This window comes from Canis lupus, chromosome 8 (assembly GCF_011100685.1).
Source record: "Canis lupus familiaris isolate Mischka breed German Shepherd chromosome 8, alternate assembly UU_Cfam_GSD_1.0, whole genome shotgun sequence".
NCBI classification, from domain to species: Eukaryota; Metazoa; Chordata; class Mammalia; order Carnivora; family Canidae; genus Canis; species Canis lupus.
Genome location: NC_049229.1, coordinates 68,081,419 through 68,095,534, shown reverse-complemented (window position 1 = coordinate 68,095,534; position 14,116 = coordinate 68,081,419). Strand labels below are relative to the sequence as shown.

Here is a 14,116-nt window from a genome sequence, read left to right as displayed (position 1 = left end):
ATTAGGATGTAGAATAAGAGTATTAAAATGCACTTAGGGAAGAAAAAAAAACAACCAACCCCCACACAAGCCCCACACAGGCATCCCCATGGCACAGGGACACGCGTTGAGCAGGTTTAGAGATGGGTCTCACTTTTGTTAGCACTTGGTGGTTCCAAGGGCAGGAGGCGGCCTTCAGAGGAGGAGAGGCTGCCCAGGGCCCCGAGAGCTAAGTCAGGTCCCTTCCCTTCAGCCCCAAGACTTAATTTTCTCTGCCATTTTGGATGATGTGGTGTAAAGAGGTTGATTTTCTTTTCTTCTGGTTGGTTCGGTGTGTTTCAATTCTGGGGCCTTCTGAGAGCAGTGCCGCTCTGTGCTCTTCCTCTGAGGTTACAGTTAGATTCTAGTCCCGATCCGGGTTTGAAGCTTGTTGGGATCCTAGCCACGCTATCATTGTTTATATAGAAGAGCAGCCAGGGAGACACCTCCCTTGTCTTTATCCACAGCGTTGTTTGGGTGGGTGGGGGTTTCTGAAAAGTCATTATCGTGATGTGGTGCTGTTTGCTGGGCAGAGAATTACAGACAAAAGTAGACAGCCCTTTTTTTTTTTTTTTAAATATTTTCTTAACAGTTTCAAAAACAACAACAACAACAACAAAAATGACAAACGCCGAGTGCTCCTGCCAGGAGCCTAGGCTTGTCTTATCGGGCAGTCTTTGCAGGGTTTCTGCAGAGGGTTCCGGCTGAGGCCCAGCACATCGGCTCTGTTTCAAAGACAGCCAAGGGAAAAAAAAAATTACAACAAAATCAAAGTCCGCGTGCTATGATTTCCCCCAATTTCTAATGGGAATACCCTGCAATAGAAATGATATTTCCATGGAGGACTGTGCTACCGGCTTCTTTAATTACATTAAATAGTGGTATAAACCTCAGCTGATGTAAAGCCCTGTTTCAGTGGCAGCGGCGCCGGGAGCGTGGCAAGATTGAATCCGAAGGAGCAATGTTCCCCGTGTTAATGTGCTAACAATCTTTATTCAATTAATCCCGCGAAGTGTTAATTTTTACACATTTTGTTGTGCACACACTGTACCTCGCCGCCGGTGCATTAGGAGATGAAAATGGATCCCACGTCAAAGAAATGCGGAAGAAGGTGGCTGTCAGAACTGCGCCCTTAGAAGAAAATTTGTGATTGTAGCCGTCAAACGCTACCCATGCTGAAAGGAAGGCTCACAATATGTATATTACATGCCATCTACATGCAGGAAACTCCGGTAGAGGAGCTACTTTGTTGAAAGTAATTACAGGCCTGCTCAGTGTTTTAGTCAGTGACATTTCAGACTTGGCTTGGGAACATAAAGAGGCCACAGAAAGATTTTGTTCTTACGTGATGCGAAGCAACGCACCTCAGTGTTCTGGATGTCCATTAGTAGGAGGTAAAAAGAATGAAAAAGGGGGAAAAAAAAGACTCCGTCAACTACAAAAGCCAGGGGAGAGCTGGATTTTTTTTTTTTCTTATTACAATAGTAGCAATCCATTGCATGTAACTCTGGCAGTGCAACTACAACCCAAAAATGCATTTAAACGATACCAGTGACCCCTCTTCTGCAATTTGGTTTTTATTCCTTTCCTTCCTACCTACCCTCCCTCCTTCCCTCTTTCCTTTTCTCCTTCCTTCCTTCCTTCCTTCCTTCCTTCCTTCCTTCCTTCCTTCCTTCCTTCCTTCCTTCCTTCCTTCCTTCCTTCCTTCCTTTGTTCTATCCTTCCTTCTCTTTCTACCACCTACTGACCAAGTTAAATTTCTTTCCATCCCTAAACCAAGAAACCCATCCCGTGGGCCCTTTGGTTGCACGTTCCCCTACTGGGCAGGTGGGGATTTTATGGTCACACCTGGACAGAGGGTGATGCTCCTCACATCCCCTATAGCCCCAGCTCCATCTGCACCTGGGACCCTTCTCCTGTTTCCTTGCTGCCTCTGGCATGAGTCATGGCTGTCACCTCCTTTCTGGACACTCTGTTTTCTTGATTTTGTTTTGTTGGCTGTGCTGCGTTGTTTTCATTCTCAATTCTCTGGGATCCTCAGAGTTCTGACCTCCCCCTTTTATTTACTACATCGTGCTCTCTGCGATCGGGGGCTGAGCCAAAGCCAGCGTTGGGAGTTTGTGGGGCTTGCAAACCACAACAACTTTCTGAACTCACTAGTTTGAAACATGTTCTATACAGGACCAGATTTTTAACAAGTGTCAGGATTCAGTGTTTCCAGGTCATCCCACATATGTCAGGCACAGTGGATGCTGATGGGGGCAAATAAGGAAAAACCAGTGATCTTAGTTTAAAACTCCCTGTAGGCACCCAATCTGAAGGGTTGTCTCGTGCTGTATTTCCCTCCTGTGATGTGTGGCTTCCGTCTTGACTGTGGTCCATTCCTGCCCCTCGCCAGCTCTAAACTAATGAACTCCATGGGGGTGTCCATGGGGACGTGTATGAGAGATGCTTGCCCAAGGTAGTCATTGGAGTCTGACCATGAAGTGCTGTCTGGGAAAGGGTCATGGGGTCCTGACCCCAAGTCCCAAATTCTTCCTGTTTGGAATCCGGAGTGACTTACCCGGCTTTTTATGTCAGTTTATAGACTGTGCTTGCTGTCCAGGGGGTGCCTCATGAAGTTATGTGTAGTATACTTTTAGCGGCCCCTGATGCAACATAATAGAAAATTATTGAAGGATCTTGGATAAATGGTGTTCTAGGGCAGAAAGTGCAGAAGATTGCAGCAGCTGTCCAGCTTCTGGTCAGAAAATCTGAGTCAGGAAAGGGGGACATTTCTGTGCTAGGTACTGGCCAGCTGTTTTCACTGGCGAGATTCAGAGACTCTGTCAACTGCTGTTTTGTCCTTGGCCTCTGTAGATTCTGGAGTATACATGGAGACATTTGAGCTTGTCCATGTTGCTGATATTTGCATCTCTGTGTGTACACGCATACATGTATGATCTTTGTATAATAGATGTGCATGCACACATTTTTTAAACTGGTGAAACACATGGTTTCACCTTCTGTTGTCCCCAGGCCTGCTCATTCCAAGAGCGTGGGCCCAAATTTGGTGGATCGTGGCTGCTGAGGTGTCACCCCAGAGGACTCCTATCTGTTTTCCTGTGGGCATCCCAAAACCTTGGTGCCTAGGCCTCCAGGTCCCGGCCAGAGGACAAGTGATTGCGGTTTATTTGCATTCCAGCAGCTGTGAGGGCTCCAGGGATTTCCCTGAATTATGAGCAAAAGAGTTGAAGCTGCACGGTCTCCCCTGAATGTGCCCGCTCAGGGGGTGGAATGGTCAGCCCCGAGCCCTTGGTCAGCTTACCCTGAAGAGTTTGCAGAATGTGATTCAGACACTATCCCTCCTCCCCAGTAGCGCCTGACATTTCCTATGCTACTTCACTGGGCCTTTCCATAGATGGTTTTGGAGTTTGTGATGTTACCCTGCCAATCCTTGGCTCACGGTTGCTGCCCCAGAGTCCTTGGGCTGCTGGCATCTTGAGGAAATTGCAGCTGGCAGCCATCGACACAGGTGCTTTTGGACCTGGTGCTGGGATGGGCCCGTGTGCCCGCTTCCACCTGCAGGCTCCAGTGGCCAGGGAAGATGTTCCCTTGCTAAGCCTTGGTGGAGGGAGGAAAACCGGTTTTGGTAGTGTCGTAGCGGGGCACGACTTTGCCTTTGCCTGGCCTCTCCCTTTTTGGGGAGGCATTAAATGTGTAGCATGCCGGGAGCAAAAATAGTTGGAGTGGTGATTCACGGTGACAGATCTCGGGAGTGCGCGAAGGGGGAGGCGCGAGGCGGGAGGTGGCCTGTCTCAGGGTGCTGGAAGGGACATGCTTCTTGCCTCCTCTATGCTGCTAAGCCTTCTCCGCACCCTGTTGGCCACAAAGGGCTGTGACCGCGTGTGGGGGGTTCTCCAGATGGTCATTGGGAAAGTGGCAGTTGGACCGGCCTCAAGCCCAGAGATGTCCTTGGAGGCCCCCTTGCAGGCCCGCCTCTCCCCGCTGCCTGACACCCTGCAGTAGCCCTCTCTAGGTCCAGCCAGGTCCGGGCGGGCCCTCTAGCCTGCTGCAGAAGAAATCCACTCCCTTTTCAGCCCCATGAAAGGGCTGCTGTTTTCAGCATGAAGCCTGAGTAAAAAGGCCCAACCCCGGCTGGAGCTTTGTTTTTATGGCCCCTGTGTGATGGCCCTGAAGGATGTCTTTAAACCCAGCTGCGCAAACCCTGGTGAGACCTCATTTGCCCTCTGTTGCTCCTCTTTTGAAGGGCACCAACATGTGCACCCCCAAACTCAAACCCACTGCAGCAAGGACCTGAGACCCATGATGGGCGCTCAGACTTGCCTGAATTAGGAAGGGAATCCAGAAGTGGGAGGTGGGATTTGGCAGACGCAGCTCTCTGCCGAGAATTTCTAGATCCCCCAAGTGGTCTGGCGCTCTGAACTGAGCCAGGCCGCACACCCACCCGCTCTCTTGGCCTTGTCTTGAGGACCTGTCCTGACCTTGCAGGTTTTCATGGTGACTTATGGTGTTCACGAATATAGCTTGGATTCCCTTTCTGCTTTGTGTTGTTGTTGTTGTTGTTATTATTATGTATTTCATAATGAAATGAAAAGCAATTCTGGTCTGTGCTCAGTGATTAAAAAGACTTGAAATAATACCTGTGGAGTGAGGGAATTTATTTTTTTCCCCCAGACCCATGTAGCTCTGAAATTGAGTAACAAAAGAAGGCTGCTTAGAATCTTTCCCTATTCCTGCTGTCTGAACCACCCTCCTCCTCCCAAAGAGAAAGAGAGAGAGAGAGAGAGAGACAAATGGTGGGAAGGCTAGGTCTTGTTGGGTGAGTACCCACTGCCTCTTTCATTTAAGGTGGCACTCTACTTCTTTCAAATAGGAAATTGCCAAAATGGATGTCATCGGCTGCTAATTAGATGTATTTTAACTGCAGGATCATTTTACCAGCTAATACTGTTATTATGTGCTTCAATGTGAACCCATGGTGGAGCTGTTAAAATATGAGCGTGCGGCCCTAGCGCACAGCTAATGAAGCCTGCGGGATCGGTGGAGCTCTCTCCTCGGGGGCCCCAAAGATGGCCAGGCCAGGCCCCAGGCAGAAGTCTGAGGCCTGGCAGCTTCTCAGGATGTGCCCCCTTGATTCCCTGTGGCCACCTTCTTTCTGTGTTTTGACCAGGGCCTGACTCCAGAGGAGGCCCTGAGCTCTCCTGAATGGAGGCCACGAGAATCACGGCCTCCTGCCCCCCAAGGTAGGTCACTGGGTCCACCATCCTTGGGCCTTTGAGCCAGCCTAGAAGCACCGAATGACCATGCATTGCAATGTGGCAGCCCAGGCCGCATCACCGTCACGCGGCCCGTGCCCCAAAGCAGGCAGGCCTGTACCTCAAGCACTGAGTTTTCGAGTCTGAGTTGGCTTCTCTCCATCCTCTCTCTCTAGCAAACCGGAAAAAGAGTCCTGATTTCCCGTCGGGGTTGGGGGAGGGTGGCTAGAATTGGGATAGATTCTTAAGCGTGAGCAGTGCATCTGACTTCATCTGCTTCCTCTCTCTCTCTCTCTCTGCCCCTCCCTCCCCCCCTTAATACATAGCATTTTTATCATCCTTAAGACAAAGTAGCTGGCAAAATATTTAAGCGATCCGAAAGAAATGTTTTTATTTGCCCGTGTGCGAATTGGGTTATCTGCCGATCTTGTTTATGAAATTTGGGGCTGCCTTTCCAGCAGTCTGTTCGCCTCTCAAATCTTTCCCGGCTCCCATTTCCATATTTCTGCGTGCATGTTCTTTGTTAATCACTTGGCAAGCGCTTATTTGAATATTAAAAATTTCTTTAATCATCAAAGGCAGGAGCACAGTCTCATGAATATTCATATTTTCCCCCCTCCTCAGACTGGATTCTAGTTCATTACCCTGCAGTAAAAGCCAAACAGCCATCAATCGCCCTCATTACAGGCTCTGGCGTTTTGATTGGCTGCCTGCTGCCCAGAGCTTTTATTTTTTTATTTTTTTATTTTTTTATTTTTTTTCCTCTTTTCCTGTGAGCTGTCTTGTACCTGCCAACAACCCCCCCCCCCAAAAAAAAAATCAACAATGCAAGAATAAATTTCTCTGGTTGAAAAACAACTTTGCAAACTTGTCAAACAGTCCTCATGGCTTGCTGCTGCTGAAGCGGTCACCACCACTACCTCTCCCCTGCGCCTCCCCCCCCCCCAGCACCACCTCTGTAAGAAAAAAAAAAAGAACCCGGGAAAAAAGGGTGGGGGAGAGAATTAAATAAATAAATAAAAAAGGGAGAAACTTGAGCCTCAGAGATGAATATTTGTCAAGAGAGTTGACGTAAGTTTCATTTGCATAATGACTTTGTACTTCTGCATTAATAAAATTTGCATATGAAGCCATGTTAATTACTCCTGATCATGCTTTTTGCATTCATGCATAGTAATTTTCTCCGACTTGTGAGAATTAATGTCTTGGCATGGGGGGAGGGGGCGCGGGGATTGTCAGGTTTTCTTGCCAGTGGCCCTCGCTCACAAGCGCTCGCTCCCTGTCTGTCTCCCTCCTTGATCTATGACTCATTTTTGCACTATCAGTAGGAGTTCTTGGCTTAAAAAATGTATCAATTGAAGAGCACCAGTAGGGAGAAAAATATATATCTCCTGCACACAGTGTATACCAGAGCTCCTCTCGCTGGCTGGGGATCTGTAGCCCCCTCCCCCGTGGGAGGGGCGCCCGAGGATTCAGCATCGGGAAAGGTGCACGCTCCCCTCACCACCAGGCTGGGGCTCTTCCAGGCGCGTTTTTTTATGTGTCTACACGCCGGTGGGTGTGGGCGTGCTCTCGGGGCAGTGCGCATGTGTGAGGACGGAGCAGGAACATCTGCAGGGCCCCTCTAGAAGGGAGACAGGTTACAGACACCCTCAGAATGGATGCGGCGAAAAACTGCCTCGTACCCTAATTTGGAACCGAAGAACCATTTTAGGGATCTTATTTTTGGATTTCGTTTGTGCCTCTTTGTGCAGGATGCATAGAGCAACATCCTAACCCCTGTGAGCCTCAGTTTCCTCCTTTTGTGAGGGAAGGTTGTAACACCTCCTCCTGGGAAGGCTGCTGGCCTTAAATGATATGATACATGTGTTGATTGTTTCCTTTTTTGATAATGAGAGCCAACTTCCATGATAAGGAGGGGAGCCAGCCAGGGTTTTATTTTTAAGCCACCTGGATCCTGCATAAAGCTGAGATGGCGTCTTGGTGTCCCTCCGCTGTATACCTCGGTGCTGTTCCAATTCCAGAGGGGAACCCACCTAGACCCCAGAAGAAACCATTTTTAAAAGAGTGTCTTGCAGGGCTTGGTCAGGTGCCTTCTAGAGTGAACACCGGACAGACATTCCCTGGCAGGCCGTGGGGAGGGAGCAGGAGAAGTTCCAGAGTGGAAAATAAATGGATGGTGGTGGCCGTTTGTTTGTTGACTGTTCACTGGAAGCCAGGCCCTGGCCAGACTTGTCCTGACCTTCCTTTGAAGGTGGGGCTCTGAGAAAGTGACTCACCCTGGGTCACGTGGCCAGGAAATGGCAGAGGGGATTGGGCCCAGGCCTCTGCTCCAGGGCTGCGTCTGAGCTCCGGGCTTCCTCTGTATGTCGGTCTGTTGTCACCGGGTCTCAAGGGCTCTGTCGAGTGTGTTCTGGATTTCCTGTCTGCACTTTTGATTGCAGGCACTCCTTCCTTGCGGATAGACAAGAGTTGGGACGTGGCCTGGGATTGATTGGTGCTGAGGCCAGACAGTCCTCACCTTGGACTTGGCCATCTTAACCACTTGAACGTGTACAGTTAGTGGTTTTGAGCGTTTTCACGATATTGTGCAAACATCACTACCACTGTTTAATTCCAGAACCATTCGTCATTCCCAGAAGAAACCCTGTCCCCATTAGCCTTCACTACCCCAGCCCTGGCCCCTGGCAGCCACTTGTCTACATTCTGTCTCTGTGGATTTGCCAGCTCTGGATATCTATAGTCACACAATAGATGGCTTCTAGCATCACCTTCTGCTTTTGCTCTGGCTTTGGGACTCCTGCCTTTAGACAGAGTGCTCGTGGATTAAGCTGCTGGGGGGGGGGGGGGTGTGTTGGGGAAGGACCCCCCAGGGCAGAGGTCTTCTGAGAGCAGCTAGAGTGTCCTCTGTGGGCAGCTCAGGATTAGAAGCCACTCACTCTTGCTGCCCCCTCCCCTGCCTCCAATTGAGCCAGCTCCTGGAGCAGGTGGTCCTCAGTGAGGTTGGAATTCGTAATGGGGGCATGAGGAAGCCCCTCTAGGGGGCAGCTTAGCTTGGTCCCTCACCCCTACCTGCGTTGGAGGATGGCTTTGCTTTTACAGACTATAGCCTAACCTGATCTCTCCTTTTGGAAAGATCTGCCCTTAGGTCCTTCCTCCTAACCTTGGAGACACACATTCTGCTCCCTTTCCACCTGGGCATTCCTGGGCACTCCTGTCTACTCTCTCTCAGTCCTGATAAATGGTGGTGGCTGTGCCATGGTTTTCCTCAGAACCAGGGGCCTGGATTCACTCTTTTTCGGCCTTCTGTGGCCTAACTGAGCCCAAGGACCCTCCCCCCCTCCACTTCCCTCCACCCCACATGGCCTTTCGTCTCAGCATCCCGGGGTGCCCTGCTCATCCCAGAGGGAGGCTGGGGGACACAACTGTGTTCAAGTCCCAGATCTCCCTGAGCCTCAGCATCCCCTGTGGGATGGGGATGGTTTTCTCAAACGAGTGAGGTATTGGTGGTGAACTGCCTGTGTGGTAGGTGCTTAGCACAAGGCGGTGTCAGGAGCCTTCCATGGTGTGAAGGCAAGTTGATGTACACAGGGCCAAATGTGCCGTGTCCAGTGCTGGGGGAGGGATTTAGGCAAGGACTGGCTGGGGCAGGCTTCTGGGAGGAGGTGGGTGACACTGGTCTAAGGTGCCAACTTCTTGCACTGAAGCTGTGGCCAGAACTATGTGGGGTCATTGGCCATGTCCTTCCTTCTGGAGCTGGCATGGCCTCAGCAGCGCCCTGGGTCCTGAGCCTCGCCTCATACGAGGTCTTCATTGGTGCAGAGGAGGCCATGAGGCTTTGGCTTCTTGGAAGGATGCGTGCAGGTCTTCTCAAAGGTCCTGGTGCCCCTAGTCCTGGGTAAGACACGATTTGTAGAGGCGGATGCCATAGTGAAAGAGCATTGGTTCCAGAGCCAGGTGGCCAGGGCCAGGGCTGGGGGTGGGGGGCAGTTTTCTGTGGTCAGGTCATCAGTTTCCCGGTCTGTGCAGCGGGTCTCCCAGGCCCTCCACCGGCCTGTTGGGAAGCCCACTCAGGAGGGTCCTGACAGGATCCTGGCCAGAAGTGGGCTTGCGAGGCCCCATGTCTCCCCTGGGTGCAGGGATCCCTCTTGGGGGCCCCGAGGTGGGCAGACCCCCACCTTGCAGACCCGTGAGGGGTGGTGAGTGGCGTCGGGTGGCCTCCTTGGCAGAGCCGGCCCGGGCCCAGCTGCCCTCATCTTGTTGGTGTTTTCTTTTTGTGTCTCTGATGCTTCTCCGCTCAATTATTTACCCAGGGAATTTGGGCTTCTTCACTTGTGGTTTTGGCAAGGGCTTCACACAGATTTTTGCCCTGGTGGTCTCTTAGCCATTTAAGATAAACGGCCAAATCAAACGCAGGCCCTGCCGGGGAGTTGAGGCGAACTGTGGGGCTGGGCGGAGGAGGCAAGAGAGCTCCTGGCCCTGCGGCCTGGCTGTCAGATGGGGGAGGCGTCCCAGCCAGGCCCCAGGCGTTAGGAGGGGTTCTGGGCAGTGCCGGGGGTTTTCTTGGGGGTTGGGGGGCGTTCAAAGCCTTCTGAAAGGCCTCGGGGCTTGTGCGCTGTGCTTGATCAAGCTCAGGTTGCTGAGGAGGACCGTGGGCTGGAGAGACATACCAGCTGGCCGTCTGCCAGGCCACAAGTTAACCAGTGCCCAGGTGCTCAGAGGTAGACTGAGGTGCCCAAGGCCTGTACAGACAGCCCATCCTGATAGAGCAAACGGTGGTGGCTTGGAGCTTCCCAGCTCCTCTAGAGGGGGTGGTGGTGGCCCAAGTTTTGGGGAACGAATCCCCAAAGGGAGCCAGCTCCAGAACATTCCAGAAGCCTCCACATAGTGGGTGGGGGGGGCTTCCTGGGTGCAGGGGCCCTGACCACCTCTTTTGACCGCCCCCCCCCCCCCCAGGGATGGGAATCTGGTCCCAAGACAGCCCAACCTGGCAGCTGTGGAAGGAGGACCCCCTCAGGCCACCCCACCCACTTCCCTGCAGGGCCTGACACCCTGGGGCGCCCTCCCCCACCACCCCCCCCAGCTCTGGAAGGGTGACCTGCAGCCCTCTGCCCCGGGCCCCTGTCCCATGCCCCGGGTCCCTTGTATGGTCCAGGGCCCGACTGACCAGTCTTTTTTATTGTTTTTTCTCCAGGGCCGTGCAGGCCTGCCCAGCTGCCAGCGACGGCCCCCATAGCTGCCTCCTCCCACCCTCACTCATCCGTGATCACTCCACCTCTGCGCACCCTGGGCGCCCTGCCGCCCTGCTTCCCCCTGCCGTGCTGCAGCGCGCGCCCGGTCTCGGGTGACGGGACTCAGGGTGAGGGTCAGACGGAGGCTCCCTTTGGATGCCAGTGTCAGTTGTCAGGTAACAGACGGCCGCGGTGGCGGGGGGGCGGGCTCCCAGGGATGGCGGGGTGTGCCCGGGGCAGAGCTGGCGGCTGCCTCACCCAGGCGGGCTGGGCAAGGTGGGGGCCCAGGGAGGATGTGCCGTCCCACCCCGAGGGCATTTTGGGGGGCGCACAGGGGAAGTGCTCAAGGACATCAGCGTGCCCCTGTCCGCCATCGGTCAGGAGGTCCCCCGACGCCTCCGCCCATGCTGAGTGTCTCACTCCCAGAATGCATTCCTCCGGCTTCCAAATGTCATCTCTTTGGGCTGTTTAGCTAAAGCTTAATTGGATAACACTTAACATCTGAGGTTTTCTTCTGCCCTCGCCACTACTGTCCCCTCCTCTCCCCCTGCCCCCACCCCAGTCACTGCCCCCACCCTGGAGACACCACTGGGGGAAGACTCCCTAGTCGTCTGTGCACATCGCCGGAGCCGTCCAAAATGCTGAATTTCTCTTTGCCAGAATGTGTTGCCTATTAACTTTGAGACAAAAAAGTCACTCTGAAGGAGCCTTTCAGCTGTGACTGTGGGAAGGATGAAGCCTTGTAGGGTGCCTGTGGGGTGGGGCCATGCACATACCTACTGTGTGCCTCACTACGGGTCCGTGTGGCTGCCCAATATATGGGTGGGCAGACAGGCAGCCACAGCACAACACCCCCCACCTCTCTTCCCAAACACAACCCAGACTCCTGCTGTGGCCTAAGGTCCCTGGAATTTGTGACTAGAGGCCTCCCATCCCAGCCTCTCCTGCTCAGGGCCCAATGCCAGGACGCTGACACAGATACAGGTGGTGGTGAGTGCCCTGAGGTCTGGTTTCCAGGCAGGGGCAGGAACAGAGAAGGGTTGGGGGCGTTGAAGAGCTGGGGTGCAGAGCTGGGGCTGATTCCGTTTGTCTCAGCTTTGTCACCAGGCACATTGTAGGTTTTCTCTTGATGTGGGTAATGAAAACTATTTTTATTGGATAGGTTTTGCTTTCATCGAAGCTGTCCCAAGGGATGGTCCCTGGTGGAGCCACAGCTCGGCAGAAGGCCACAGGTGGCCCCGGCTCCAGGGGCAAGAGCTCCCTAGGCCTTCCTGCTGGTCGGGTGGCCTGCAGCCTTCAGCAGCTCCTGCTGTGATGTCTGGTGGCATCATAGGTATGGGGCTCATGCGTTGAATGCACAAAGCCTAGACTCAAACTGCCCAGGGAGCAGTTGGCACCGCCGGCAAAGAAACCGGCTCTCTGCCCCGGGCCGCCCGGGCACCCGGGATGATTGGGGCTCCCATCCCTGCTCTGTGATCCCTGCTTGCTGTGCGAGGCTGCCTGGTCCATCCAGGTGGTTGCCCTGCTCTCGTGGCTTCCTGTAATTAGTGCTGTAGCCCCTGCAAGCACGCAGGGGGTCGCTCTATCAAAGATCAGCCGGTGTTTCTCACTGCTCGGTCGAGTTCTGTGGTACAGAAACATGATTTCCCTGGCAGAGGTGCACCTGGGACTTCACTTAACCCTCTGGGGCTCTGGCTCTGCTCAGAAGCTACCATGCTGCGTGAGAACTGTCGCATCCCTGTTCTGCAGACAGGGAAGCCAGGGCTCAGGGCGGCCGGGTGGCTATCGTAGAGATGCCTCCCTCTTCCCCTGGAGCCTCCTGCCTCTGCCTGCATCCAGGGGTGTTCCCACTGATTGGCCAGTCCTCTCACACTTGCCCTCAGCCACAGTGCCACCCTTTCCTTCAAGGGACCATGTGTTGAGGGCCTACTGTGTGCGGGATTGCACTGGGCCTTTTCTGTCCATGCTTGAATTTAATTCCTATGGTGACTATAGGAGGTAGGTTCTCTCTTCCCACTTTACAGACGAGAAAGTGAGGCTCGGAGATGTGGAGTTCTCGTAGCCCACAGTCATTCGTTCTTTTATGGAAAGCCCTTTCTTGGGCACCTCGTCTGTAGGCACTGGGCAAACTGAGGTGGAGTCAGGCACAGCGGGTCTGGGCTCCCTGCACCTTGCAGGAGTGGAGATGGGGAGAGTGGGAATGGGGACCTGCAGAGAAGATGCTTGGAAGGGGATGGAGGGCAGAGGTGGGATTTGACCCTGGCTGCTCACCCAGCACCTATTTCATGTCTGGCATTGGCTCAGCTGGCCCAGAGGCCTTCTTGGACTTTAGAACGTGATGCTGTGAGGGCTTAGAGGGTCTGTGAGCAGCCCCCAAATGGATGTCAGTGCCCAGGGGGAGAAGCGAGGCGGGGTGGGGTCTGTACCTGGGGTCTCTGAGACCACCCTTCCCAACCATCCTCGGAGGCCTGCTCTCGGCCTCTCATGCTTGGCTGCGATTTCCAGCGCTGTCCTCCTTCACTGTTGGATCCCCGTTAATTAGCCTGCCTCATGTCCCCCCGTACTTTCCGATCAGTTTCAGTACCTGAAAATATCCTGTTCCGGAGGGTTTTGTCCCTTTGTGGCTTCTGTCCCTGGCACTGGGCTGTTTGCTGAAGTGTTTTTAGTGCCTGTTTAATTAGTAGTTGGAATGGAGTCATTAAATTCGCAGTAACCCGTTAGGAAGAAGCAGTCCTCTGTGAAGACGGAGAGGGGCCACCGTCCTTACTTTGTTTTGTCTCTTTTCAGATCAGGATGCACTGAACCTATCTCTTCAAATTAATGCGGAAAACCCCGGAGTAACCGTGTCTCACACGGGTTAATTGCATGCCCGCGAAGGCATTCACAGTTATTTATAGAAGGATGTGATTTTATGGGGGAGCAAGCCACACAGGTTTGCATGTTTGTGGACCTCTCTGGCTGGCAGCGTCCCAGACGGCCCCGCCTCCTGGGACCGGGACCCCAGACCTCCCGCTGGGCATGGAGGGGAGAAGGGACTTGGGCTCTTCAGTGCTTTTTGACTCTGCTGAGATAATGGGAGGGCTTTGTGTCTGGCCATTCTTGGAAACTGAAGTTTTTTCCCTGAGAAATTTCACGTAGGAACTTCTCGTGGAGTCCAGAAGCTCGGGCTGTGGTCTTGGCCCTTCCTCCACCTGGCTGGTGACCTTGGATGAGCCGGCCTCCCTCTCTGGGCCTGTTTCCTCTTCTGTAATAAAAACCATATATGTGAATACACACATATGTGCAGATCACATGATATATACATAATGTTTGAAAATGAGGCTGCACGTTTGACTTCTAAAACAGATCGTATTGATCTGCCTCAGTTACTGGCTGCTGTGGATGGCTGGGCATGTGACAGGTTCCCGGGGCAGGGCTGGGGTATTCAGAGACCAGTTCAAAAACCTCTGGGCCTTGGCTCCCCTGAACCTTTCCCCATCCCAGGGTCTCCGTGACCTTCAGGCGTCACAGAGTCTATCCACTGCCCGACTGCAGGCTGCTGTTTCCGTGTGGCCCTGTGACCTTGGTCAAGCCATTTCCTCCTTGTGCTTCAGTTTTCCCACCTATAAA

At 53.2% G+C, this 14,116-nt stretch overlaps 1 protein-coding gene across 3 annotated transcripts in view; it reads left to right on the top strand.

Annotated features, from left to right (window-relative positions):
• BCL11B (BAF chromatin remodeling complex subunit BCL11B) overlaps window positions 1-14,116 on the top strand; it is a 91,338-nt gene that overhangs the window by 29,640 nt on the left and 47,582 nt on the right. For 2 of the 3 annotated variants that reach the window (XM_038545689.1, XM_038545688.1), the window contains exon 3: window positions 10,471-10,683. The exons of the other annotated variant lie outside the window; for it this stretch is intronic. In XM_038545689.1, the coding sequence (XP_038401617.1) occupies window positions 10,471-10,683 (213 nt within the window). The remainder of the gene's footprint in view (window positions 1-10,470; window positions 10,684-14,116) is intronic. 3 annotated transcript variants of the gene reach the window in all.